Source organism: Hyperolius riggenbachi, chromosome 3, assembly GCF_040937935.1.
Source record: "Hyperolius riggenbachi isolate aHypRig1 chromosome 3, aHypRig1.pri, whole genome shotgun sequence".
NCBI lineage: Eukaryota > Metazoa > Chordata > Amphibia > Anura > Hyperoliidae > Hyperolius > Hyperolius riggenbachi.
This window is the reverse complement of record NC_090648.1, coordinates 495,139,829-495,167,558: the sequence shown is the minus strand read 5'-3', so window position 1 is coordinate 495,167,558 and position 27,730 is coordinate 495,139,829. Positions and strand designations below refer to the sequence as shown.

The 27,730-nt window shown below is 52.6% G+C and overlaps 1 protein-coding gene across 1 annotated transcript in view; it reads left to right on the top strand.

Moving 5' to 3' along the window:
• The window catches only part of KDM7A (lysine demethylase 7A), a 112,925-nt gene that overhangs the window by 18,063 nt on the left and 67,132 nt on the right, over positions 1-27,730 (top strand). Inside the window, exon 2 of the mRNA XM_068278258.1 lies at positions 4,426-4,511. Within this exon, the coding sequence (XP_068134359.1) occupies positions 4,426-4,511 (86 nt within the window). The remainder of the gene's footprint in view (positions 1-4,425; positions 4,512-27,730) is intronic.

The following is a 27,730-nucleotide window of genomic DNA, read 5'->3' as shown; positions in this document are numbered from 1 at the left end:
TTCACATTGCCTAGCAACTGGGAGAGGTGCTCAGGACAGTTGGAACTATGTCTCATGCTCCTTGTCACCTCCTTTCAACCAAAAAGATGGCTGCCCTCATTAAATCAAACATTTGCCTGTTCTTTTAAAACAGTGTGGGTAAGAGATTATATTACCTATCTTAATTAACATAACTAATGTAACTTAATGACAGTATGTTTGTTTAGGCTGGATTTCCTCTTTAAGTATCCCTTTAAAATCCATGCTGGCAGACCTTGGCATGGTACAACCATGCCTGCCTACCCATTTGTTTGTCGCTGACGAGGCTTTTGCCTTGTTCAGAATTGTGTTTATATCGCCAAGTACGAGAGTTTTTTTTTTTTTTTGTTTACCCGCAATTGATTTTGGCACAACGAGGTCAGTGGTGGTACAGAAGCAGAAATGTGCATACATACAATAGGTACAATCTGACCTTATGGCTAGGTCATACAGCCATAAGGTCAGAGGGGCCTCAGCTAAAAGAAAAACTTCTTCAGTAGAAGACTGTTGGACCCACTGGATGGTTGAATGTACCTTCTGAATTCTGGTGGATGTTTTATACACCGCTGCAAACGAAGTCTCAGAATGCTGAAGAAGTTGTAAAAGCAGCGTGCATCCTCCAATTTTATACGCCATGATGAAGGGGACATTCCCGACCTGCCGGATGTTTTACTGCTTTGACCTATGCGGAGCCATGCCACAAGGGGTAGAATTGCGTGCCTTTGAAACAAATTTTGTTTTGTTTTTCTAGATTTTTTTTTTTTTTGTAACGGCAACCGTGTATGTCACAGATCCACAGGCCATGCGCGTAAGTGTGTCCCTCAGGCACATGGCCTGTGCATCTGCGGCCTACATGCTAGTGTGTGTGTGTGTTGGCCGCAGGTGAATGGCCATGCATGTGGGGACTGCAGGCGCACAGGCCTTGCGTATGTGGGCCGCCAGCGACTAGCCTGCGGGCCACAGGGACATGCGTATGTGGGCTGCAGGCCATGGCCTGTGCACCTATGGCTCATACCTCCATACATGCATAGCCTGTGCACCTCTGGTCCGTTGTGCATGCGCACACACCAATTACAATCAACCCCCTTTCCAAACAACCAAATTACAACAGGCCTGCAGCGCACCTAAGGGAGGAGAAAAATAAACATATTTACCTTCATTTGTTTTCTGCTTGAGTGGTAGGGGATCAAGGCCATGAACGTGCATTCTCGTAATGACCTCCCACAGCTTCCTGCACTTTTTGAAGGTTACTGTGTTCAGGGTGCCTCTTGTTATAAAATTGACGGTGGGCCAGGACTTGCACAATCAAGTCCTCAATGCTGTATTGCCTGACTTCTGCCATGTTAAAAAAAAAAAAAAAAAAAAAACTGGGATGAATCCCTATCTTCTATCAGTGTAGAGCACATGTGCAATCCAAGATGGCGTGGGATCATAGAGTGGAGGACAGGAAGTGGCTAGAGTGGTCTGCTTTATACATCAGTTTTGTCATTGGCTCCCATATACTGCTTCAGCTACCTCCCCTTTTTTATGGCCCAGTTGATCTACTCAGCCTCAGCAACGCCAATCTCCCGCCGATCACATTGTTAGCGCCGCTCCCCCACCTGTCATGTGACGTCACGCATGCGCCGTTCTTTGCCCTCCCGCATAGAAACACAGCACGTCGTTGGCTATACGGCTGATGCATCTGTGCAGGCCGGCCCAGCAATGTCTCCCCAGGGGAATCCGGTCCCGATCCCCTTGGGCGACATCAGTTGGTGGTGTGTAAGTGGCTTTAAGGGTTCCTCTAGCAATTAGGCCTTGTGGAAGAATTTACAACTCTGTTTCCTCTGGAAAACACTGCAGTTTTAAAAGTAACAATTTGTCTCTTTAAAAATAAACCAGTTTTAAGGGGAACATTTGCTGTACCCTAGCGCTAAATTTGGGCGCATGTCATGCGCGCACACCCATCCGCCCCGTCCTCCTGTCCCAACTGCTACACATGCGCAGTAGCCAAAAACCACGGACAGGAGGATAACGCAGGGACAGTTAGGAGATAGATAGATAGATAGATAGATAGATAGATAGATAGATAGATAGATAGATAGATAGATAGATAGATAGATAGATAGATAGATAGAGATATAAAGTCACACAAGTATTTTATGTGAAGACCATAGAATGTGTGGGCTCTCACAGGAAGAAAAATGCATTTTGGGAATCTACAGGTGGCATAAACGCATGACACGACAATTATAAAAAAAAAAAGTATTCTGTAATGTTTTAAAACAGATTGTGTAAGAAAAAAAATAAATTAAAAAATAGGTATTTGAAAAACTGTTTCCTGAATGACTTCTGCCTAGAGCGTTTTCCTTTTTTAATTAAAACACAATAGGTGTCTTCCTTTTAAAGTACCACTATCGCAAAAAAAAAAGTAGGCAGTTAAAATCTGACAGAACAGACAGGTTTTGGGCCAGTCCATCTCCTCATGGGGGATTCTCAGGGTTTTGTTTTCAACAGCATTTCCTGAACAGCAGTTTAACTGCCAAAACAGTAAGGAAGATGCCAGCCAGCCTCCCTAAGGGCCCTTTCACACCAGAGGGATTTTTCGGCGTTTTAACGCCACGGCCGAAGTTGGCGTTTTGCTAGGTAAAAGAAAGTCCATAGACTTTCATCTTACCTTTCACATCTAACTCGGCGTTTTGGAGCGTTGCGTTTCAACGCTCCCAGGCGCTTTTTCTGGGCCTACCGCGGCGTTTCTCATTACAATTGATTGTAATGTATAGGCGTTAAAACGCCTTGAAAACGCCTGCAGCCAAAACGCCGCGTTTTAGCCTTTCACCGCTGCCTGTAGTGTGAAAGAGCCCACTCACTTGCACACTGTTTTGTCAGTTAGATTTTGCAACTGCTGTTCAGGAAATGCTGTTGAAAACAAAGAAAACCCTGAGAATCCCCTATCAGGAGATGGACTAGTCCCAAATCTGTCAGTTCTGTCAGATTTTTAACTACCTACTTTTTTTTTTTCTGCAATAGTTTTTTTTTTTTTTTTTAATATAGATATACCTATGTGTGTCCTTTGCATGGACTTGGGGTCAGTTGGGCCAGAGGTCAAAGAGGTGGTGGGGTCAGTTGGCCGGGGTCAGAGCCCTGTGAGGGTCTGTCTGTTGGATGTCAGAGAGGTGGGGACGGTCAGTTGGGCCAAGGTCAAACAAGTGGTAGCACACTGGCCAGAGGTAAGAAAGGTGGGGGAAGGTCAGTCGGGCCAGAGGTCAGAGAGGTGGTGGGGAGGCCAGAGAGGTGGTGGGGGATGTTTTTTGGCCGGAGGTCAGACGTAGTGGCAGGGAGGGTCAGTCCTCTGGAGGTCAGAGAGATGGGGAGGGTCAGTTGAGCCATGGTCAGAGAGTTGGTGGTGAGGTTCAGTTGGCCGGAGGGGAGGCGGTGAGGCTCAGTTGGCTGGGAGGGTCAGTCTGGAGGTCATAGAGGTGGGGAGGGTCAGACAGGCCAGAGGTCAGACACCAATTGCATTGCCATGTTCCTGCATGGTTGCATTGCACACCAGCGCACAAAGCAAGGCCGATAGCGACATTGAGGGAGCTCGGTGTGGAGGAACACGACCGGCTGCACAGAGCCTGAACCACAGCCTGATAGGATGTCTCTTGGAGAACCTGAGGAGAGTGGGGTCTTCTCCAACATCACCGGCTGGCCTCACAAATGCAATTCTTTCCATAAACATGCTCTAAACCTTGTGTGAAGCCTCCCCATACAACCTATGGGTTTAAAATGGGAAGTCGCTGAAGTGTGTGTGTCCCAATATATCAGAAAATATAGCGTGCATCAGAAGAATGGGACCATAGAGTGACGACATTGTGCTATCATGTGATCAGATGAATGGGAGGGGCCAGGGCCAGAGTGACATCACTGTGCTGTCATGTGATCAGGTGAATGGGAGGGGCCAGAGTGAAATAACTGCGCTGTCATGTGATCAGGGGAATGGGAGGGGCCAGGGCCAGAGTGACATAACTGCGCTGTCATGTGATCAGGGGAATGGGAGGGGCCATGACGATAGAATGGTATCACTGTGCTGTCATGTGCTGAGAAAGGCAGGAGGTATAACTGCTACACAGCTGGGAAACTCCTCCAGCATTAGGCACACTAGTTGCTAGCCTAGAGGCTCCAGTGTCTGTCAGGTTTGTGAACCTAATCGCTAAACTGATGTCAGTGCCTCTGAAGCATAGGGAGCTGGGTGGGAAGGCTGAATGCTACAGAGGACTATGTTTAGGGTGCCAGAACTTCCGTTCCTATAGGCTCCAGAGATGTAAATGTATATGATCAGTGATAACAATGGCATTTACTGGGCACTTTTTTTTTTTTTTTTTTTTTTTTTTGTCTCTGGCTCTGACCTCTTCCTGTATATTTTTCTTCTTTCTGCAGCTGTGTAAAAGTCGAGGAACATCAGGCAGCGGACATAGACCTTTACCATTGTCCTAACTGTGAAGTGTTGCACGGAACCTCACTGTGTGAGTATTGCACTATGTTCACTATTGTCCTATTATGTAATTATATTCATGCTATGTTCACGATGGTTGTGTTATGTGATTGCATTCATACTATGTTCCAGGGCTGTGGAGTTGGTACAAAAATCTTCCGACTCCAACTCAGACTCCTCAGTTTATGAAACCTCCGACTCCGGGTATCCAAAATGGCTCTGACTCCGACTCCTTAGTCTCATACTTACCAGGGCTGTGGATTTTGTACAAAATCATCCAACTGACTTCTGATTCCTCAGTTTATGAAATCACCGACTCAAACTCCAACTCCGGGTACCCAAAATTGCTCCGACTCCACATCCCTGCTATGTTCATTACAGTTGTGTAATGTGATTTACATCTGCACAATGGTAGTGTTATGTGCATTATGCAATTACATCTGCACTATTTTCGCTATCGTCTTGTTACCCAATTACATTCATACTATGTTCACTATGGGCGTATTATGTAATTATATTCATACTATGTTCACTATGGGATCGGTATGTGATTACTGTATATACTAGAGTATAAGCCTAATTTTTGGGCCAAAGGTGGGGGTTTCAGCTTATACTGGAGTCACTACTCTTTGAGTAGCCACCACTATATGCACAGTGGTGCTTCATGTGAGGGAGACCACACACTTGACACATCCATGGGAGGTCCCAGCTAATCTCATCTCGAGGAAGGCATACAGGGACAGTGTCTACTGAGTGGTGGGAATCCTTGCATTGCTATATCACGTTTTAGACACATGACTATGTGGCTCTGCATTCCTTGCTTTTATCTTTATGCCAGCTTAAACTTTACAACAGAATTTCTTTGCATGTCCATCTCCATTGTATGCCTATGTTCTGGCTTATTGCATTCTGCTGAATTTATGCTGCTTTGCTAATATATGGTTGTGACCGGCCATGGCTGTGAATGGTGGTGTGGCTTTTGCCACCCCCGGCTTATACTCGGTTCAAACATTTTTTTATTTTTTTTTCCCGGGGGGTGGTTTTTTTTTTTTGTTGTTTTTTTTTTTTTGTAAAAGTTGGGGGGTCGGCTTATACTCAGGTTAGCTTATACATGAGTATATACCGTACTTTCATACTATGTTCACTATGGGTGTGTTATATGATTACATCTGCTCTATGGTCATGTTATATGGTTACATTTGCACTATGGGTGTGTTATGCGATTAGCATTCTGTTAAACCTTGACAAAGGGGACCTGCCGTGGCCCTGAAACGGTTGTTGGTGACTAGAATAGATGTCTGGTTTACTATGTAAATTAATCATGTAAAAAAAGCTCATTGGGTGTGCGGACCTTCTGCATTATTGCATTGTTGATTATTGGCACCTCGGATGCTGTTATGGTGTCGCGCTTTCTCTTACTGGCTATGGTCGTGTTGTGTGATTACATCTGCACTATATTTACTATGGTTGTGTTATGGGATTACATTCCTACAATGTTAACTATGGCCATGTTCTATGATTACTTCTGCACTATGGGCATGTTATGCGATTTACACATGCACTAAGTTCACTATGATCGTGTTATATAATTGCATTCCTACCAGGGCTGTGGAGTGCGTACAAAAATCTTCCGACTCCTCCTCAGTTTATGAAACCTCCGACTCCAACTCAGAATCCGGGTACCCAAAATGGCTCAGACTCCTTAGTCTAAAACTTGCCAAGGCTGTGGATTTTGTACAAAAATCATCCGACTCCTCAGTTTATGAAAACTCCGACTCCTGGTACCTAAAATTGCTCCGGCGACTCAACTCCGACTCCACAGCCCTGATTCATACTATGTACGCTATGGTCATGTTCTGTGATTACATCTGCACTATGGTACTACAGGAGTGTGAATCCCAGAGCTAAGTGTTGATTATACAGCAATCAGTACATTCCTAATGGGGTGCTCTCCAAATGCACAAGTCCTGCACGTAATGTTAATGGCAATCGCCGATATATGCTTCATAGCAAACACTAGTGTCCTTGATGTAGCAGAAACAATAGATGCCAGTAAACGTTTGAGTACCTGCAGTTTGTGCACTAATACCCAGCACAGTGCCAGGGTGAAAACAGCCATGCAGTCTAACTCCGCTCACTAAGAGTAAGACATCAAAGTACCGGTGGTCTGTACTGGGGCTATAGCACAATGGCTATATAAAAGTAAGGGCTGATTCACACTACAAGAGCTTTTTAAACACTAGAGATTTTAAGCGTTCTTGCTAATGCAATGCTATGGGGGATTTATACACAATCCCATCACTGCAGTGAGAACACACATAGGATAACATTAGCAGGAGCTTTTCAAATCACAAATTGCTTAGAAAAGCTCTTGCAGTGAAAACCAGCCCTTACAGTACCACTCCTGCAGAAAGACCGGCTGCAGGCGGTATTCCGCAGAGCAGCAATGAGGTGGGTCCGCAGACCACGATGGCTGCAAAGGATAGGATGCCCAACAGCTGGGGATGGAAGTCCGCATGATTGCAGTGAGGCTGTGCAGCTCTGGGAAGTGACATCACGGGTAGTCTCAATGTCCTTCCACTGATCCAATTAACTATATTGTTGCCGGTCATAAGTTAACAGGTGATTTATGGGTGGTTGAAAACCTAGCAATTAAAGAGAGTCTGAAGCGAGAATAAATCTCGCTTCAGACCTCATAGATAGCAGGGGCACGTGTGCCCCTGCTAAACCGCCGCTATCCCGCGGCTTAAAGGGAACCTTAACTGCCGTGTAAAAATAAATTCACTTACCTCAGGGCTTTCCAAAGCCTCCTGCAGCCGTCCTGTGCCCGCGCCGGTCCTTCGGTGCCCTCCGGTCTCCCTCCGCCGCTAAGTTTCGATTTCGGACGACTGCCAGTCGTCCTCGGGCCTCTTCCGCATTCCTCGTCGTAAACTGCAGTAAAGCGCGTCCGCATGACGCGTTTGGCGTCATGCGATGACGCGTTTGGCGTCATGCGGACACGCTTTACTGCAGTTTACGACGAGGAATGCGGAAGAGGCCCGAGGATGACTGGCAGTCGTCCGAAATCGAAACTTAGCGGCGGAGGGAGACCGGAGGGCACCGAAGGACCGGCGCGGGCACCGGACGGCTGCAGGAGGCTTGGGAAAGCCCCCAGGTAAGTGAATTTATTTTTCCACGGCAGTTAAGGTTCCCTTTAACGGGGGTCCCTGATCCCCTAAATCCCCTCGTTTCAGCGGGGGAGCGCTTCCTGGTTGGGGCAGGGCTAACCGCCGCAGCCCTGCCCCACGCGCGTCTGTCAGCGCGTATCTCCGCCTCTCCCCCGCCCCTCTCAGTCTTCCTTCACTGAGAGGGGCGAGGGAGAGGCGGCGATGCGCCGCTGATAGACGCGACTGGAGGCAGGGCTGCAGCCGTTAGCCCTGCCTCCAGGAGCGACCAAGTCTGCGACCAAGTGTCGCAGTGGGGGGTTTGGGGGTGAAGGGACCCCGTTTAGCGGCGCAATAGCGGCGGTTTAGCAGGGGCACACGTGCCCCTGCTAACTATGAGCTCTGAAGCGAGATTTATTCTCGCTTCAGAGTCTCTTTAAATACAAGTCCACAGGTCTTTGAGCATAAAATGCTGGAGGTGTAAAACAATAAGTATCAATGAGTTACCGTATATGAACTAACTAGTTGACCTAAACCCATTTAAAAATGGGCTCTAGGTCTCTTCACGCTGCCACTGCCGCCAGTCACTGCGCGCACACGGCCGCCACGCGTGCATACACATCCGTCTGCTCGGCCGGCCTGCCCTGCTTACTGTCCCAGCAGCTCAGTGCTTGACATGCGCAGTAGCGCAAAGCACTGACACATGGACAAGATGCAGGGACACTTGCAAATTATTACATAGGGTAGGCAAGCATGATTATATTCAGTAAAAGCAAAAATTATTCATCACTTATTAACGAACAGCTAACGCCGATAGGCGGTGGCTGGTCGTTTTTGGTTTTACATGGAAACCGTTCCATGTCAGTTCACGGAGGGTGTCTCCGTGATTAGCCTGCGAGCCTCCGATCGCTGCTCGCAGGCTAATTGTAAACCCGCGGGGAAGAAATCCCAGCTGTTTACATCAATTCGGCCGGTCGGCTGATTGGCCAGGGATCGCCCCCGTGTGATAGGCTGAAGCCTATCAGAGGCAAGGCAGGACGCATCGCCGCCCTGTGCCGCCCATGGAGGGAGAGGTAAGGAGGGAAGGAGAGGGAGGGAGGAATCTCGCTGCGGAGGGTGGCTTTGAGGAGTGACACCCCCCCCCCCCCCCCCCGCTCGGCCACATGAAGCGGCGGCGATCAGACCCCCCCAGCAGGTCATCCCCCTAGTGGGGAAAAAAAGGGGGGGAGGGGAGTCTGATCGCCGTGCCTAAACCACGATGTGGGCTGGAGAGCCCACGCAGCACAGATCAGCCGAACACAGCCCGGTCCTTAAGTGGTTAAACAATTTAAAGTGAACCTTTAAAGTTTCACTTACCTGGGGCTTTTACCAGCCCCCTGCAGCTGCCCTGTGCCCACGGCATCCTGGAACGATCCTCCAGTCTTCCATAGCAACTAAATTTCATTTTCAAGCCACTGCACCTGCACGGTCCTGGCCCACGTAGCCGACCTATGCATCTGCAGGAAGAGAAATGTCATACTGCGCAGAATGGGGACAAGAGCAAAGGACACGCCAGGGCCGCACAGGCGCAGTGACTTGAAATCGAAACCTCGCCGCGGCGGGGGACCAGAGGATCGTTCCAGGACAGCGCGTGCACAGAGCAGCTGCAGGGGGCTGGTAGAAGTCCCAGGTAAGTGAAACCTTTTTGTTTTTGTTTGTTAAGGTTCACTTTAAATCTTCATGTGCATTGAGGGTTGATGGTTTCAATGTATGGAGTTGGTAGATCCATTGAATCTCCAATTGGGAGTTTTATAGTGTCCTCCCCTCTTCAATGAGGCTTGACTCAATCTATGGGAAAGCACTTTATTCCCTCCAGTCCTTTTTTTGTGGACTTTTTCAAAGTGTTCCGTGATGCTATGAGCCTTGTTTTCAGGATTTTTGAATGTAAATCTGCTCCGAGAAATGGGGACAACTAATGAGGTAAAGTGTATGTTGTAGAGCAAGTGAAGAACATATTTTATCTTGAACATCTGCACTATGTCTACTATGGCTAAGTTATGTGATGACATTCCTACAATGTTCACTATGGGTGTGGTATGTAATTACATTCATACTATGCTCTCTATGGCTGTGTTATGTAATTACAACAGCACTATGCTTGCTATGGGCATGTTATGTGATTACATCTGCACCAGGACTGTGGAGTCGGTACAACAATCCTCAGATTCCTCAGATTAGGAATCCTCCGACTCCCCAAATTTGCATATTTCAATCTTGTTGATTGAAAATATGTATCATAAAAGATATCTCATTACTGCCGACGTTTAGGAATTTTAAAGCTGGATTAAAATGTCGTCATTTTTTGTGAACAAAAAGTTCCTAGACAGGAAGCTGACACTTTACCCAGTCAGCCATCCTGGCCTGTCATTGTCGATATGATTGCCCTAGTATGTTGTCTGTATAAGATGCACCGGAGCTCCATACCTGCTGGGTACCAGTGTGTAGCCCTTCCACCTTGCAGAAAAAGGTCTCTACCTTTGTGCTATATCTGATAGGAAAGGTCAGGGCCATTTTCTGCAAGGGGGCAGATCTATGCTCCGGAACCCAGCTGATATGGGGCTCCAGTTCATCTTATTAAACATACAATGTCTTGGGACTCTGACTTTTAAAAGCAATAGCGTACATCTGTTTATTTATTTATTTTTTTTATGTACACCTGAGATGCATTTTAACCACTTAACGACCAGCTAACGCCCATAGGCGTCAGCAGGTCTTAAGTGGGTTACCATGGAAATGGCTGCTCGATCGAGCGGCCTTTCCATGTCAGTTCCCGGAGGGTGTCTCCCTGAACAGCCGGAGAGCCGCCGATCGCGACTCGCCGGCAAAATGTAAACACGCGGGGAAGAAATCCCCGCTGTTTACAGCATACGGCACTGCTGCGCAGCAGCGCCGTAAGGCAGATCGGCGATCCCCGGCCTCTGATTGGCCGGGGATCGCCGGTATCTGATAGGCGGAAGCCTATCCTACAATGCGCAGGACGGAATTACGTAGGGAGAGGGAGGTAAGCAGCGTGAGGGCGGAAATGGCTGCGGAGGGGGGCTTTGAGGACCCCCCCCCCGCAAAACGCAGATGATCCTTTCTACGTGTCCAATCTGATTTCCAAACGTTTTTAAGCAATAGCGTAGATCTGTGTTGTGTGATTTGGTCAGAGTGAGGTATTTCCCTGGGAGAGGATAGCCTCTGCTGTAACAAGGTGTGAACAAACCAAAGGAACCTCTGCGCCGGTGTCTCGGAATCTGAGTCTGGCTGTTGACGGGGACAGACTGATTCTGGTAGCCGCAGTGGATCTCAGATACCCCGACCAGCAATACAGCAGATGAGGTAGGTGTGGAGGTGTTGGACACTTCAGGGCTTTATGGCGTTGCAGTGATAACTGCCTGGCTAGGTATTTGGGCCAGCTTCCTTCCCTAACCGGTTTGCTTGAGGTGACCAGGCCTTCGACACAGCTCACACCAGGGCCTTGTTGACTCGAGGGTCACAGGACCAGTGGGCCTGCCTTCTCTCCAGTTCTGGGACATGGCTCTGTCATTGTTACTTGGGTTTTATGGCTTTCATGTACCAGGGGTTAACGGTAGTCCTGGACCACAGGCTTGCGAGGTACCGCAGGTAAAGTCTTTGGCTCATCCTGATGTTAAGCCCCGTCTACACGGGGAGATGTTGTGGCGATCGGCGGCCTGTTGCGCGTCCCCGCTCGCCGCGCATGCGCCGCATTCGATTCCCCGCTCGTCCCCGCAGGCGCCGCTTATCTCCCGCACGATTCCCTGCCATTGTCCCCTCGCGGGGATCGAGCAGGGAATCGGCGGTGTGGAGATCCGTCCTGTCGGATCTTATCAATCGAGCCGCATCAGCGGCTTGATTGATAAGGAGCATCGCGGCCGCATCTACTCGTGTAGATGCGGCTGTAGGGTTGATATGGAAGCTGATGCCCTCCCAACAAGAAGGGGAAACTCCAGCCCCTTTCAGACGGAGAAATCAGGCAGACTATCTGTTATGGCAATTTCTCCATGCACATAAGTCCTATCAATAATTGGATTGCATATCTGTGTTCAGTAAGACGTTATGAATTCACACATATGAAACATGAGTATTAAACCACTAAGTATTACTGAGAACCTTTTCTTAGTGGAAGTGCAGTCTGCTGGAAAACTGTGTAGCGTGTGTGCCAGGTTTGCCACAATTCTTGTCAAATGGTTTGATGAGCATGCTCCCAGTGTCCAGAAAACTATGAATTATAAAAAACATGGATTTCAGATTTACTCTGAGTTCAGCTGGCATGCTGGTACAACAGCTGTACCGGTGGAGAAACAAAACTAGTTCCTCTCTTTTGAAGCTGCCCTGATAGCTCTGCCACCTGCAGAGGTGTGAATTATTTGATCTATGGAGGTCTGGAGAAAGTTTCCTTGGGACAAGGCCCTATTATTAGGCTCTGTTCAAGCCTGAAGTATGCTTTTACTCAGAAGGGGGTAAACAAACGTTAATCGGCTCCAGATGCTTTGATGCTGGGCTAAGGGTTCTTTCACACCAGAGCCCGTTTGCTGCGGTTTAACGCAAAGTAGAAACTTCGCGTTAACCAAGGTAAAATGAAAGTCCATAGACCTTTCACACCCGACGCTGCGTGTCGCTGTGTTGCGGTTCGCCGCACCCGGGAGCTTGCAATTGTCGGGAGCTGCCGTCTTCCCATCGGGTTGAATTGACTACCGCTGCTGAATTGCCACGAGAATGGCTCCTACACGTGTTTTAGATGTAAAAGAGCCCGGAGAGCTAATGAACTTGTTATAGTACGGTGTGTTATTTTAGTTTACGTACACACTGTTCACTAGAGATTTTTAATAAGATGCAAACCATTTTTGAGTTGATGCAGGAATGTGTACATTTTTGTATGCAAATTTATGCAGTTTGAAAGTGAACTAATTGAGTTTTATCAAGGCCTTGCCTCGTTTCCCTCTCCTGACCCGGACTAGTTTCCCATTATCTCGCTGTGTATGTTTATGGCCTGTATCCTATGTGTGTTGTTAATATTTTATTGATCTATAAGGCTACTTGCACACTAAGACGTTGCGTTAGGTGCCACGTTAAGGTCGCATAACGTGCACCTAACGCGACGCCTGGTGCTCTCTTATGTGGACGTCAGAGTGAGCCGCGTTGTGCAGCTCACTCTGGCGTCCGTGATGCGTACTCTTGGACGCATGCGGCATCACGTGGTCCCGCCGGCCAATCACCGCACAGAGCGGCCGCTCCAGGAAGTAAACACTGTATGTCACAACGTGCAGTGAATATTAATTAGCCATGTGCCTGGCCGCTCTCTGCTCCTCCCCAACATGACTGAGCATGTGCAAACAGTCTAACGCGGCTTAAGCCGCTCTAACGCCGTAGCATGCTGCACTTTTGGGAGAACGTGCAGCGTTACATGTAACGCAACGTGGGCTGTGTGAACAGCCCACTTGTGTTACATTGCTGTGCGTTGGGGGAGCGTTACAGGCGCACTAACGTCCCTGTGTGTAAGCAGCCTAAAACGCCAATATCCTGGTGCTGTACAAAGTAAGAAACCAACATAGGGAGCAAAGCCATACAGACAATGGTGTACACTGTACAGCAATATACGAAATACAGAGTTGGTAACTACAGTGACAAAAGTTTAGTGGCAAACTTTTTTGGCGGCTGAGTGCCCAAACTGCAACCCAAAAGTCACTTATCTATCGCAAAGTGGCAACAGCAATTTAAACTAAATACTGTATAAACGTTTTAACTCATACGTGAACATTATGGAAAATCCAAGTTGAAAATAAACTGTGTAGATAAACCATTTCATCCATCCTACTCCTGAAAAACTGTTTGTTTTGTTTTTTAGAACCCCCCTGTTTTATTTTCTGTTTTAAAAAGCTAAAAAAGTAAGTTTAATGCTATTCTCATATGATGATGATGATTCAGCTTTTCCCATAATCTCGCAGTTAGCAATCATGTGACCCTCAACAAGACAAATTCAGCAATCATGTGACCCCCCTCCCCAACATGACAAATTCAGCAATCATGAGGCCCTCAAGACAAATTCAGCAGTCACGAGGCACATAAATAGACAGCATTTCACATAAATAGGCAGAATGCCCCCTTAACCTTTTCGGGACCGGCCACCTACCCCCCCCCCTTAAGGACCAGGCATTTTGCGCGGGAAGGGGGTGCGCGCGTTTGGGGGGGTCAGGCGGCCGGATCCCGTGTGTGGCTGGCTAGAGTGGTGTCCCCCATGGTGGCCTGTGCCTCCCCCTTCTGCCCGCAGCCTTCACTTACCTTCCAGGCTCCAGCGATGAGCCGCACGGGACCCTCTTCTCAGGCCGGCATCTCCGTTCTGTCTGAAGATCAGTTCCGGGTCGCGGCTTGATGACGTCATCAAGCCGGGACCCGGCGCTGACGTCAGACGGAGCGGAGATGCCGGCCAGAGCGGAGGGGGGTGCCGATCGTCGCTGGAACGGCAGGGAGGTGAGTGGATCCTCTTCTTTTCCCCCCCCTGCCGCCGCAGCTGTCAAACTGATCACTACGATCCGACGGCGATCGTAGTGATCAGCAGCCATACGCGATGGCTGCTGATCACTCGGGGGAGATGTCGGCTGTCATATGACAGCTTAATCTCCCCCTCCGGGTGCGCACGATCGCGTCGGGAGCGGAAATTGCGGGCCGGCGTAGATCCTACGCCGCATCAGGCTAGAACAGCCACAAGTGCGGCGTAGGATCTCATTAACATGGTCCCGAAAAGGTTAATATAGTAGACACCTCTCACCTGGCTTCTGAATTCTCCTCTACTGGCTGCTGTGCCTGACAATACGGTTTTTGGCTGGATTGGGGATGATGTGTGAGCTGAAAGGCCTGGCCGTGATGCTGTGGCCTGGCTGGCGGTGATGCTGTGGCCGGGTTGGCTGGTGGTGATGCTGTGGCCGGTGCTGTGGCTGGGTTGGCTGGCGGTGATGCTGTGACCTGGCTGGCGGTAATGCTGGGCTGTGCTTGGCTGGTTGAAGTAAATGCTGGCCTGACTGGTGGTGATGCTGTGGCCTTTTTGACAGTGATTCTGGGCTGGTTGGCTGGTGGTGATGCTGGGCTGGCTGGCCTGGGTAGTTTAGGTAGCGACAGGAGTCCCCCAGTTTAGGTAGTGACAGGGACCCCCCAGTGCATGTAGTGACAGGCACCCCCAGTTTAGGTAGTGACTGACAGGGCACCCCCAGGTTAGGTAGTAAGTGACAGGGACCCCCAGGTTAGGTAGTGAGTGACAGGCGCCCCCCTCACCTGACAGAGCCGGGCGCACCACACTGTATATGCGGAAGTGATGACATTTCCACATATCAGTGGTGTCCGCTAGGACCTAGCGCCCGCTCTGTTTGCCCGCTGATCGAGGTCTGACACTGCTGGCTGTCTGGCAGCGGGGACAGCCCAGGGGGGGGATGGACAGCAGCAGCCGGGAGGGGGCAGTGGGCACCCCTGGAAATTGGGGGCATGGGCCCCCCTAAAATAGGGTTAGCAACGCCTATTCCAGTATATTTTCATACATAGCACCAGTATGTGTTTTTGGTGTTGGTTGGAAGAGGGGTAGTTTTATACGGCGAGCCAATCCCAACTTTAGATTTTAACTTTAAAAGTTGGGGGGGGGGGGGGGGGGGGTAGTCTTATACGATAGTAATCTGATCTCTCCCCTGTGTCACATGACTGCCTATGGCAGATAAGGTCATTTGAAAGCACGGGAGGTTAACGATATGTCTGCTTCCATAAATCGGGGAGTAGAAACCGAGCAGATTTTTTAGGATTTGTATCAGGTGTAACAAAGCAATGTTTTTTTGTTTAAAGGCTATTATGCTGTTGTGTAGTTTTTAGAGCAGAGAGGAGGTCTGAGTTCAGGTGCGCTTTAAGAGTTTGAAATGTATACTCTACCTAATTGGCAGCCAATGAAGAGCTTGACTGAGAGGAGTAGCAGAGGAAGAGCGAGAAGAAAGATGAATGAGACTAACAGCCGAGTTCAGTACCGACGAGAAATTATAAGAGCATGTATAAAATGTTAGTTGTTTCCAGAGTGAGAAAAGGTCAGACGTGAGATATGTTAAGTTGTGTGGGCAGCACGGAGGCGTAGTGGTTAGCGTTCTCGCCTTGCAGCGCTGGGGTCCCCGGTTTGAATCCCAGCCAGGTCAACATCTGCAAGGCGTTTGTATGTTCTCCCTGTGTCTGCGTGGGTTTCCTCCGGGCACTCCGGTGTCCTCCCACATCCCAAAAACATACAGATAAGTTAATTGGCTTACTCCTAAAAATTGGGCTTAGACTGATACATTCACTACATGATACATACATAGACATATGACTATGGTAGGGACTAGATTGTGAGCCCCTCTGAGGGCTGGAACCCACAGGAGCGCTTTTGGCAGCACTGCGATACGCTAGCAGTTTGCCAAAACGCTGGGCTAATGTTAATGGATGGGGCAACTTCCACAGGAGCGTTTGCGTTTCCCAGAAACGCAAACGCAGGACCTGCAGCATTTTGGGAGCGTTAGCGCTTCAATGTAAAGTATTGAAACGCTAGCAGAAACGCTCAGCAAAACCTAAACTGAGCGGTTTTGCGGTTCAGCACACTGTAACAAAATGAAAAATAATTCACAGGACCAATCAGGATAAAAACGCAAAACGCTATGCACCCGCTGGGCAAAAAAATACAATGTTGCAAAACACAACCAAAAACGCGCATGAATCCGCTTGCAAACCGCTCAGACAAAACGCTAGCGGTTGCGTTTTGCGTTTGCTGATTTCAGTGGGTTCCAGGCCTGAGGGACAGTAAGTGACACGACAATATATATCTGTACAGCGCTGCGTAATATATCAGTGCTATATAAATATTAAATAAATAAAATAAGTTGGAGCTGGTTAGGGAGTGAATGTGAGGAATAAATGCAATAAAGGAATCAAATATTACTCCTAAACAACGTGCTTTGGGAACTGAAGGGGTGTTATACCATGCGGTGTGTGTGTTGTGTATGTTTTAGCATGCTGTCTGGAGTTTGTTGCTGTGCTTTCTGGTTTTTTTTTTTTTTTTTTTCTTTTTCCTACTCTGTTTTTTGAGCTGAGGTTGGGTTTATCTGGCGTTTGCCTTGTGGCAGATGAAGGCATGTAAGGACAATGTAAGGTTTATGATTACTAATCGCTTTGGTATGTCAGTCCCGCCACACATGCTCAGTCGGGGGTCCTTTTCTGGGCTGCACGCAGCTCTCTGTGGCAAATGGATTTCCAAACTGGTGTGAGCTGATAAAACGTCCCCCGGCTCCTTACTGGCAAAGTAATTGTACTACCGAGGTGTCGAAGTGGGCCAATAAGCCTAACCAAAAGCAAATCCGTCTCTTGGGTAATGTGATTTTCTAGGGGATCTATAGAAGACACTAAATTGTTTTTAGACAAAATGATGCTTGATTAATCCCAAACTGTGTCAAGTTCAGCAATTAGAATTCCAGGGGGAGGCTTATGGTAGAGGGCATATATATAATACAGGACAACTGAAGTGAGAGGGATATGGAGGCTGCCATATTTATTTGCTTTTAAACCATACCAGTTGCCTGGCAGCCCTGCTGATATATTTGGCTGCCGTAGTGTCTGAATCACACCAGAAACAAACATGCAGCTAATCTTGTCAGATCTGACAATATCAGAAACACCTGATCTGCTGCATGCTTGTTCAGGGTATAGGACTAAAACAATTAAGGTGCGTACACACATGCGACTATAGTCGTTTGAAACGATCGTTCCCCGATCCTTTCAAACGACGATCGTTTGAAAAAAGCAGCCAACGACCATGAAGTCGTTGGACGAGCTAGATCGTTCAAAACGAATAATCTAGCTTGGCGAATTTTTCCCAACGACGATCAGTTGCAAAAGTAGTACATCGTTGGAAACGATCGTTCGTACTACGCTTGACATGCGCACTTCGCTATTTCTCCATGGAAAATTTCATTTTTATGCGCAGGCGCAATAGTTACTTTTACGTGATGTAATGTTCCTTCTAACGATCTGATCGTTACACACCTTTTAAAACTAACTTAACTTAGGTCGTTCTTTCATCAATTAAAAGTTCGTTCGTCGTTGACAACGAACGATCGTTGTCGCATGTGTGTACGTGGCATTAGAGGCAGAGGATCAGCAAGATAGCCAGGCAACTGGTATTGCTTAAAAGTAAATAAACATGGCAGCCTCCATATACCTCTCACTTCAGTTGTCTTTTAGGAGCCAGACAGTATATTTCCTTTTCTGCATTGATTGTGTTGGATGTGAGTGGCTGCGCAGCGTTGATTGTGTTGAATGTGAGTGGCTGCGCAGCATTGATTGTGTTGGATGTGAGTGGCTGCGCAGCGTTGATTGTGTTGGATGTGAGTGGCTGCGCAGCGTTGATTGTGTTGGATGTGAGTGGCTGCGCAGTGTTGTGTTGGACAGTGAGTGCTGTGACAAACCCAACAACCCCCAGTCCCGTCTTACTCTGCCACAGTTGCCATTCGGGTCTCATCCACTAGAGGCTTCTGAAGGCGAATACACTGTGAGCAAAGTAAGTGTTTAAGATTTGATGGTGTGCCCATACATGATACAATCAGTATTGGAGTCCAGTAAGCGATAACATCTTTGTGCTGAATAATCCAAGTAATTTGTGGTTTGCAAGTGTCCTACTGGCATTTCGGAGATGGAATTTCGACAAATGGTCCAGAGATCTGTTTATACCACACTCTTGGTTTTTACCATACCTCATCCTGATGGGAGGGGATGACCTAAGAGCTGATGCCCTCCTTGCCAGAGGGAGAAACTTCAGCCCGCTTTCAGAAAGGACAAAATCGGGCAGAGAATGATTTCTCCATGCACATATCCTAGCAGGAAATGGACTGCATATTTGCATTCAGTAAGGCGTTACAAATTCACACATACGAAACATGAGTAATAAACTGGAAAGTGTTATGGAGAACCTTTCTGACTCTGCAGCTGTGAATGCAATGTGTGAAAATCGGTCAGTGTGTGTGTTGGACTGGCCTTAACTTCTGTAAAGATAGGTTGGCTAGCAGATTCCTTAAAGCTAGAAAACCCTTGAAATAAACAAAAAATAATTTTAGAGTCTCTGGTATTTTGCTTTCTCTTGTAGAACAGCTGTCTGAAGAGAAGCACTGATGGCATCAGCGTGTCTCCATTTAAACTGGCAGAGGTGTGAGGTTTGGAGACTGTCAGGCTGGTAAGAGCCTGCTTTTATTTCTGTCAAAGTTAAATCTAGATATATGGCTTGTTTATCAGCAAGGGGGCTTGGAATTTTTGGATGTGAGCGCCTGCCCGGAGCTGACTGTTGGATGTGAGTGGCTGAAAGGAACGCCTGGCTGCCATTTCCTATGGATAGGACATGAGGACAGCCTGGTGGCTTGCATACTTGCCTTATAGCGCCGGGTCCTTGGATCAGGTCACAGCAGGGACACTACAGCAGGTGAAACTCCATTTATAAATCTCTAATCCCAGGAATAGAAGCTGGATGTGAAGAAACGGTGTGATCTCGTGCTCCCCCTCCCTACCACAGCAAACAGGAAACCCTCTTACTCCAGAGGACTGCCTGTTAAGCAATTTTTTTAAACTTTATTTATCATCCACTTCCTGGGCAGGAAACTGCAGATGGATATTACAAAGGAAAAGAGCTTTGTTTTCTTCCTCAGAGTACTGTAATCTCAGCGTTTGTTCTGCATTGACCTTTACTCACAGTAAGGCAGCCATGTGGGGCCAGTTCCCTTTGCTGTGCTGCTGATGTGGTATGAGGTGCCATGTACCACTGCAGAGTCATTGTGCGCCAATAGGCTGTGGTACTAGGATAGGATATGGCTGCTATGGGACAAAGCCTTACTGCAGTCACCGGTAAGGGGGGGGGGGGGGGGAGTGTGGCAGTACTGGGGGACAAAGATAGGATCAGGGCGCAGTGTGGAAGTACCGGGGGGGGGGGGGGCAGAGGTAGGACCAGGTGGCAGTTTGGCTGTACTGGGGGAAAGAGCTAGGATAAGGGGTAGGTGTGGCAGTACTAGGGGGCAGAGCTAGGATCAGGGGTAGGTGTGGCAGTCCTGGGACCGGAGCTAGAAGCCAGGTGGCAGTACTAGGGGGCAGAGCTAGGATCAGGGGTAGGTGTGGCAGTACTGGAGGGCAGAGCTAGGATCAGGGGGCAGTGTGGCAGTACTGGGGGGCAGAGCTAGGAGCCAGGGGGCGGTTTGGCAGTACTGGGGGGCAGAGCTAGGATCAGGAGTAGGTGGGGCAGAGCTAGGATCAAGGGTAGGTGTGGCAGTACTGGGGGGCAGAGCTAGGAGCCAGGTGGCAGTACTGGGGGGCAGAGAAAGGATCAGGGGTAGGTGTGGCAGTACTGGGAGGCAGAGCTTAGGATTAGGTGGTGGTGTGGCTGTACTGGGGGGCAGAGCTAGGATCAGGGGTAGGTGTGGCTGTACTGGGGGGCAGAGCCAGGTGGCAGTACTGGGGGACAGAGCTAGGATCAGGTGGTGGTGTGGCAGTACTGTGGGGTCAGAGCTAGGATCAGGGGGCAGTGTGGCAGTACTAGGGGAAAGAGCTAGGATCAGGGGGCAGTGTGGCAGTACTGGGGGCAGAGCTAGGATCAGGGGTAGGTGTGGCAGTACTGGGGGGGCAGAGCTAGGATCAGGGGGCAGTGTGGCGGTACTGCCGGGACAAAGCTGGGATCAGGGGTAGGTGTGGCAGTACTGGGGGGCAGAGCTAGGAGCCAGGTGGCAGTACTGGGGGGCAGAGCTAGGATCAGGGGGCAGTGTGGCGGTACTGCCGGGACAAAGCTGGGATCAGGGGGCAGTGTGGCAGTACTGGGGGGCAGAGCTAGGAGCCAGGTGGTGGTGTGGCTGTACTGGGGGGCAGAGCTAGGATCAGGGGGCAGTGTGGCAGTACTGGGGGGGGGGGCAGAGCTAGGATCAGGGGTAGGTGTGGCAGTTCTGGGCGGCAGAGCTAGGAGCCAGGTGGCAGTACTGGGGGGCAGAGCTAGGATCAGGGTAGGTGTGGCAGTTCTGGGAGGCAGAGCTAGGACCCAGGTGGCGGTGTGGCAGTACTGGGGGGGCAGAGCTACTATCAGGGGTAGGTGTGGCAGTACTGGGGGGCAGAGCTAGGATCAGGGGGCAGTGTGGCAGTACTGGGGGGCAGAGCTAGGATCAGGTGGTGGTGTGGCAGTGCTGGGGGCAGAGCTAGAATCAGGTGGCGGTGTGGCAGTACTGGGGGGGCAGAGCTAGGATCAGGGGGCAGTGTGGCAGTACTGGGGGGCAGAGCTAGGATCAGGGGGCAGAGTGGCAGTACTAGGGGGCAGAGCTAGAATCAGGTGGTGGTGTGGCAGTACTGGGGGCAGAGCTAGGATCAGCGGTAGGTGTGGCAGTACTGGGGGGCAGAGCTAGGAGCCAGGTGGCAGTACTGGGGGGCAGAGCTAGGATCAGGGGTAGGTGTGGCAGTTCTGGGAGGCAGAGGTAGGAGCCAGGTGGCAGTACTGGGGGGCAGAGCTAGGATCAGGGGTAGGTGTAGCAGTACTGGGGGGCAGAGCTAGGATCAGGTGGCAGTACTGGGGGGCAGAGCTAGGATCAGGGGTAGGTGTGGCAGTACTGGGGGGCAGAGCTAGGATCAGGGGTAGGTGTAGCAGTACTGTGGGGCAGAGCTAGGATCAGGTGGCAGTACTGGGGGCAGAGCTAGGATCAGGGGTAGGTGTGGCAGTACTAGGGGGCAGAGCTAGGATCAGCGGTAGGTGTGGCAGTACTGGGGGGCAGAGCTAGGAGCCAGGTGGCAGTACTGGGGGGCAGAGCTAGGATCAGGGGTAGGTGTGGCAGTTCTGGGAGGCAGAGGTAGGAGCCAGGTGGCAGTACTGGGGGGCAGAGCTAGGATCAGGGGTAGGTGTGGCAGTTCTGGGAGGCAGAGGTAGGAGCCAGGTGGCAGTACTGGGGGGCAGAGCTAGGATCAGGGGTAGGTGTGGCAGTACTGGGGGGCAGAGCTAGGAGCCAGGTGGTGGTGTAGTTGTACTGGGGGGCAGTGTGGCAGTACTGGGGGGCAGAGCTAGGAGCCAGGTGGTGGTGTGGCTGTACTGGGGGGCAGAGCTAGGATCAGGGGGCAGTGTGGCAGTACTGGGGGGGGGGGGGGCAGAGCTAGGATCAGGGGTAGGTGTGGCAGTACTGGGGGGCAGAGCTAGGAGCCAGGTGGCAGTACTGGGGGGCAGAGCTAGGATCAGGTGGCAGTACTGGGGGGCAGAGAAAGGATCAGGGGTAGGTGTGGCGGTACTGGGGGACAGAGCTGGGATCAGGGGGCAGTGTGGCAGTACTGGGGGCAGAGCTAGGAGCCAGGTGGCGGTGTGGTTGTACTGGGGGGCAGAGCTAGGATCAGGGGGCAGTGTGGCAGTACTGGGGGGCAGAGCTAGGATCAAGTGGCAGTACTGGGGGGCAGAGCTAGGATCAGGGGTAGGTGTGGCAGTACTGGGGGGCAGAGCTAGGATCAGGGTAGGTGTGGCAGTTCTGGGAGGCAGAGCTAGGAGCCAGGTGGCAGTACTGGGGGGCAGAGCTAGGATCAGGGGGCAGTGTGGCAGTACTGGGGGGCAGAGCTAGGATCAGGGGTAGGTGTGGCAGTACTGGGGGCAGAGCTAGGAGCCAGGTGGCGGTGTGGTTGTACTGGGGGGCAGAGCTAGGATCAGAGGGCAGTGTGGCAGTACTGGGGGGCAGAGCTAGGATCAGGGGTAGGTGTGGCTGTACTGGGGGACAGAGCTTAGGAGCCAGGGGGCAGTGTGGCTGTACTGGGGGGCAGAGCTAGGATCAGGGGGCAGTGTGGCAGTACTGGGGGGCAGAGCTAGGATCAGGGGTAGGTGTGGCAGTACTGGGGGGCAGAGCTAGGAGCCAGGTGGTGGTGTAGTTGTACTGGGGGGCAGTGTGGCAGTACTGGGGGGCAGAGCTAGGAGCCAGGTGGTGGTGTGGCTGTACTGGGGGGCAGAGCTAGGATCAGGGGGCAGTGTGGCAGTACTTGGGGGGGGGGGGGGGGGGGGCAGAGCTAGGATCAGGGGTAGGTGTGGCAGTTCTGGGGGGCAGAGCTAGGAGCCAGGTGGCAGTACTGGGGGGCAGAGCTAGGATCAGGTGGCAGTACTGGGGGGCAGAGAAAGGATCAGGGGTAGGTGTGGCGGTACTGGGGGACAGAGCTGGGATCAGGGGGCAGTGTGGCAGTACTGGGGGCAGAGCTAGGATCAGGGGTAGGTGTGGCAGTACTGGGGGGCCGAGCTAGGATCAGGGGGCAGTGTGGCAGTACTGGGGGGCAGAGCTAGGATCAGGGGGCAGTGTGGCAGTACTGGGGGCAGAGCTAGGATCAGGGGTAGGTGTGGCAGTACTGGGGGCAGAGCTAGGAGCCAGGTGGCGGTGTGGTTGTACTGGGGGGCAGAGCTAGGATCAGGGGGCAGTGTGGCAGTACTGGGGGGCAGAGCTAGGATCAAGTGGCAGTACTGGGGGGCAGAGCTAGGATCAGGGGTAGGTGTGGCAGTACTGGGGGGCAGAGCTAGGATCAGGGTAGGTGTGGCAGTTCTGGGAGGCAGAGCTAGGAGCCAGGTGGCAGTACTGGGGGGCAGAGCTAGGATCAGGGGTAGGTGTGGCAGTACTGGGGGGCAGAGCTAGGATCAGGGGGCAGTGTGGCAGTACTGGGGGGGCAGAGCTAGGATCAGGGGGCAGTGTGGCAGTACTGGGGGGCAGAGCTAGGATCAGGGGTAGGTGTGGCAGTACTGGGGGCAGAGCTAGGAGCCAGGTGGCGGTGTGGTTGTACTGGGGGGCAGAGCTAGGATCAGGGGGCAGTGTGGCAGTACTGGGGGGCAGAGCTAGGATCAGGGGGCAGAGTGGCAGTACTAGGGGGCAGAGCTAGAATCAGGTGGTGGTGTGGCAGTACTGGGGGCAGAGCTAGGATCAGCGGTAGGTGTGGCAGTACTGGGGGGCAGAGCTAGGAGCCAGGTGGCAGTACTGGGGGGCAGAGCTAGGATCAGGGGTAGGTGTGGCAGTTCTGGGAGGCAGAGGTAGGAGCCAGGTGGCAGTACTGGGGGCAGAGCTAGGATCAGGGGTAGGTGTAGCAGTACTGGGGGGCAGAGCTAGGATCAGGTGGCAGTACTGGGGGGCAGAGCTAGGATCAGGGGTAGGTGTGGCAGTACTGGGGGCAGAGCTAGGATCAGGGGTAGGTGTAGCAGTACTGGGGGGCAGAGCTAGGATCAGGTGGCAGTACTGGGGGGCAGAGCTAGGATCAGGGGTAGGTGTGGCAGTACTGGGGGGCAGAGCTAGGATCAGCGGTAGGTGTGGCAGTACTGGGGGGGCAGAGCTAGGAGCCAGGTGGCAGTACTGGGGGGCAGAGCTAGGATCAGGGGTAGGTGTGGCAGTTCTGGGAGGCAGAGGTAGGAGCCAGGTGGCAGTACTGGGGGGCAGAGCTAGGATCAGGGGTAGGTGTGGCAGTTCTGGGAGGCAGAGGTAGGAGCCAGGTGGCAGTACTGGGGGCAGAGCTAGGATCAGGGGTAGGTGTGGCAGTTCTGGGAGGCAGAGCTAGGAGCCAGGTGGTGGTGTGGCTGTACTGGGGGGCAGAGCTAGGATCAGGGGTAGGTGTGGCAGTACTTGGGGGGGGGGGGGGGGCAGAGCTAGGATCAGGGGTAGGTGTGGCAGTACTGGGGGGCAGAGCTAGGAGCCAGGTGGCAGTACTGGGGGGCAGAGCTAGGATCAGGTGGCAGTACTGGGGGGCAGAGCTAGGATCAGGGGTAGGTGTGGCGGTACTGGGGGACAGAGCTGGGATCAGGGGGCAGTGTGGCAGTACTGGGGGCAGAGCTAGGAGCCAGGTGGCGGTGTGGTTGTACTGGGGGGCAGAGCTAGGATCAGGGGGCAGGCAGTGTGGCAGTACTGGGGGGCAGAGCTAGGATCAAGTGCCAGTACTGGGGGGCAGAGCTAGGATCAGGGGTAGGTGTGGCAGTACTGGGGGGCAGAGCTAGGATCAGGGTAGGTGTGGCAGTTCTGGGAGGCAGAGCTAGGAGCCAGGTGGCAGTACTGGGGGGCAGAGCTAGGATCAGGGGTAGGTGTGGCAGTACTGGGGGGCAGAGCTAGGATCAGGGGGCAGTGTGGCAGTACTGGGGGGCAGAGCTAGGATCAGGGGCAGTGTGGCAGTACTGGGGGGCAGAGCTAGGATCAGGGGTAGGTGTGGCAGTACTGGGGGCAGAGCTAGGAGCCAGGTGGCGGTGTGGTTGTACTGGGGGGCAGAGCTAGGATCAGGGGGCAGTGTGGCAGTACTGGGGGGCAGAGCTAGGATCAGGGGTAGGTGTGGCAGTACTGGGGGACAGAGCTAGGAGCCAGGTGGCGGTGTGGTTGTACTGGGGGACAGAGCTAGGATCAGGGGGCAGTGTGGCTGTACTGGGGGGCAGAGCTAGGATCAGGGGGCAGTGTGGCAGTACTGGGGGGCAGAGCTAGGATCAGGGGTAGGTGTGGCAGTACTGGGGGGCAGAGCTAGGAGCCAGGTGGTGGTGTAGTTGTACTGGGGGGCAGTGTGGCAGTACTGGGGGGCAGAGCTAGGAGCCAGGTGGTGGTGTGGCTGTACTGGGGGGCAGAGCTAGGAGCCAGGTGGTGGTGTAGTTGTACTGGGGGGCAGTGTGGCAGTACTGGGGGGCAGAGCTAGGAGCCAGGTGGTGGTGTGGCTGTACTGGGGGGCAGAGCTAGGACCAGGGGGCAGTGTGGCAGTACTTGGGGGGGGGGGGGGGGCAGAGCTAGGATCAGGGGTAGGTGTGGCAGTTCTGGGGGGCAGAGCTAGGAGCCAGGTGGCAGTACTGGGGGGCAGAGCTAGGATCAGGTGGCAGTACTGGGGGGCAGAGAAAGGATCAGGGGTAGGTGTGGCGGTACTGGGGGACAGAGCTGGGATCAGGGGGCAGTGTGGCAGTACTGGGGGCAGAGCTAGGATCAGGGGTAGGTGTGGCAGTACTGGGGGGCCGAGCTAGGATCAGGGGGCAGTGTGGCAGTACTGGGGGGCAGAGCTAGGATCAGGGGGCAGTGTGGCAGTACTGGGGGCAGAGCTAGGATCAGGGGTAGGTGTGGCAGTACTGGGGGCAGAGCTAGGAGCCAGGTGGCGGTGTGGTTGTACTGGGGGGCAGAGCTAGGATCAGGGGGCAGTGTGGCAGTACTGGGGGGCAGAGCTAGGATCAAGTGGCAGTACTGGGGGGCAGAGCTAGGATCAGGGGTAGGTGTGGCAGTTCTGGGAGGCAGAGCTAGGAGCCAGGTGGCAGTACTGGGGGGCAGAGCTAGGATCAGGGGTAGGTGTGGCAGTACTGGGGGGCAGAGCTAGGATCAGGGGGCAGTGTGGCAGTACTGGGGGGCAGAGCTAGGATCGGGGCAGTGTGGCAGTACTGGGGGGCAGAGCTAGGATCAGGGGTAGGTGTGGCAGTACTGGGGGCAGAGCTAGGAGCCAGGTGGCGGTGTGGTTGTACTGGGGGGCAGAGCTAGGATCAGGGGGCAGTGTGGCAGTACTGGGGGGCAGAGCTAGGATCAGGGGTAGGTGTGGCAGTACTGGGGGCAGAGCTAGGAGCCAGGTGGCGGTGTGGTTGTACTGGGGGCAGAGCTAGGAGCCAGGGGGCGGTGTGGTTGTACTGGGGGCAGAGCTAGGAGCCAGGGGGCAGTGTGGCTGTACTGGGGGGCAGAGCTAGGATCAGGGGGCAGTGTGGCAGTACTGGGGGGCAGAGCTAGGATCAGGGGTAGGTGTGGCAGTACTGGGGGGCAGAGCTAGGAGCCAGGTGGTGGTGTAGTTGTACTGGGGGGCAGAGCTAGGATCAGGGGGCAGTGTGGCAGTACTTGGGGGGGGGGGGGGGGGGGGGCAGAGCTAGGATCAGGGGTAGGTGTGGCAGTACTGGGGGGCAGAGCTAGGAGCCAGGTGGCAGTACTGGGGGGCAGAGCTAGGATCAGGTGGCAGTACTGGGGGGCAGAGAAAGGATCAGGGGTAGGTGTGGCGGTACTGGGGGACAGAGCTGGGATCAGGGGGCAGTGTGGCAGTACTGGGGGCAGAGCTAGGAGCCAGGTGGCGGTGTGGTTGTACTGGGGGGCAGAGCTAGGATCAGGGGGCAGTGTGGCAGTACTGGGGGGCAGAGCTAGGATCAAGTGGCAGTACTGGGGGGCAGAGCTAGGATCAGGGGTAGGTGTGGCAGTACTGGGGGGCAGAGCTAGGATCAGGGTAGGTGTGGCAGTTCTGGGAGGCAGAGCTAGGAGCCAGGTGGCAGTACTGGGTGGCAGAGCTAGGATCAGGGGTAGGTGTGGCAGTACTGGGGGGCAGAGCTAGGATCAGGGGGCAGTGTGGCAGTACTGGGGGGCAGAGCTAGGATCAGGGGGCAGTGTGGCAGTACTGGGGGGCAGAGCTAGGATCAGGGGTAGGTGTGGCAGTACTGGGGGCAGAGCTAGGAGCCAGGTGGCGGTGTGGTTGTACTGGGGGGCAGAGCTAGGATCAGGGGGCAGTGTGGCAGTACTGGGGGGCAGAGCTAGGATCAGGGGTAGGTGTGGCAGTACTGGGGGCAGAGCTAGGAGCCAGGTGGCGGTGTGGTTGTACTGGGGGACAGAGCTTAGGAGCCAGGGGGCAGTGTGGCTGTACTGGGGGGCAGAGCTAGGATCAGGGGGCAGTGTGGCAGTACTGGGGGGCAGAGCTAGGATCAGGGGTAGGTGTGGCAGTACTGGGGGGCAGAGCTAGGATCAGGGGGCAGTGTGGCAGTACTTGGGGGGGGGGGGGGGGGGGGGGCAGAGCTAGGATCAGGGGTAGGTGTGGCAGTACTGGGGGGCAGAGCTAGGATCAGGTGGCAGTACTGGGGGGCAGAGAAAGGATCAGGGGTAGGTGTGGCGGTACTGGGGGACAGAGCTGGGATCAGGGGGCAGTGTGGCAGTACTGGGGGCAGAGCTAGGATCAGGGGTAGGTGTGGCAGTACTGGGGGGCCGAGCTAGGATCAGGGGGCAGTGTGGCAGTACTGGGGGGCAGAGCTAGGATCAGGGGGCAGTGTGGCAGTACTGGGGGCAGAGCTAGGATCAGGGGTAGGTGTGGCAGTACTGGGGGC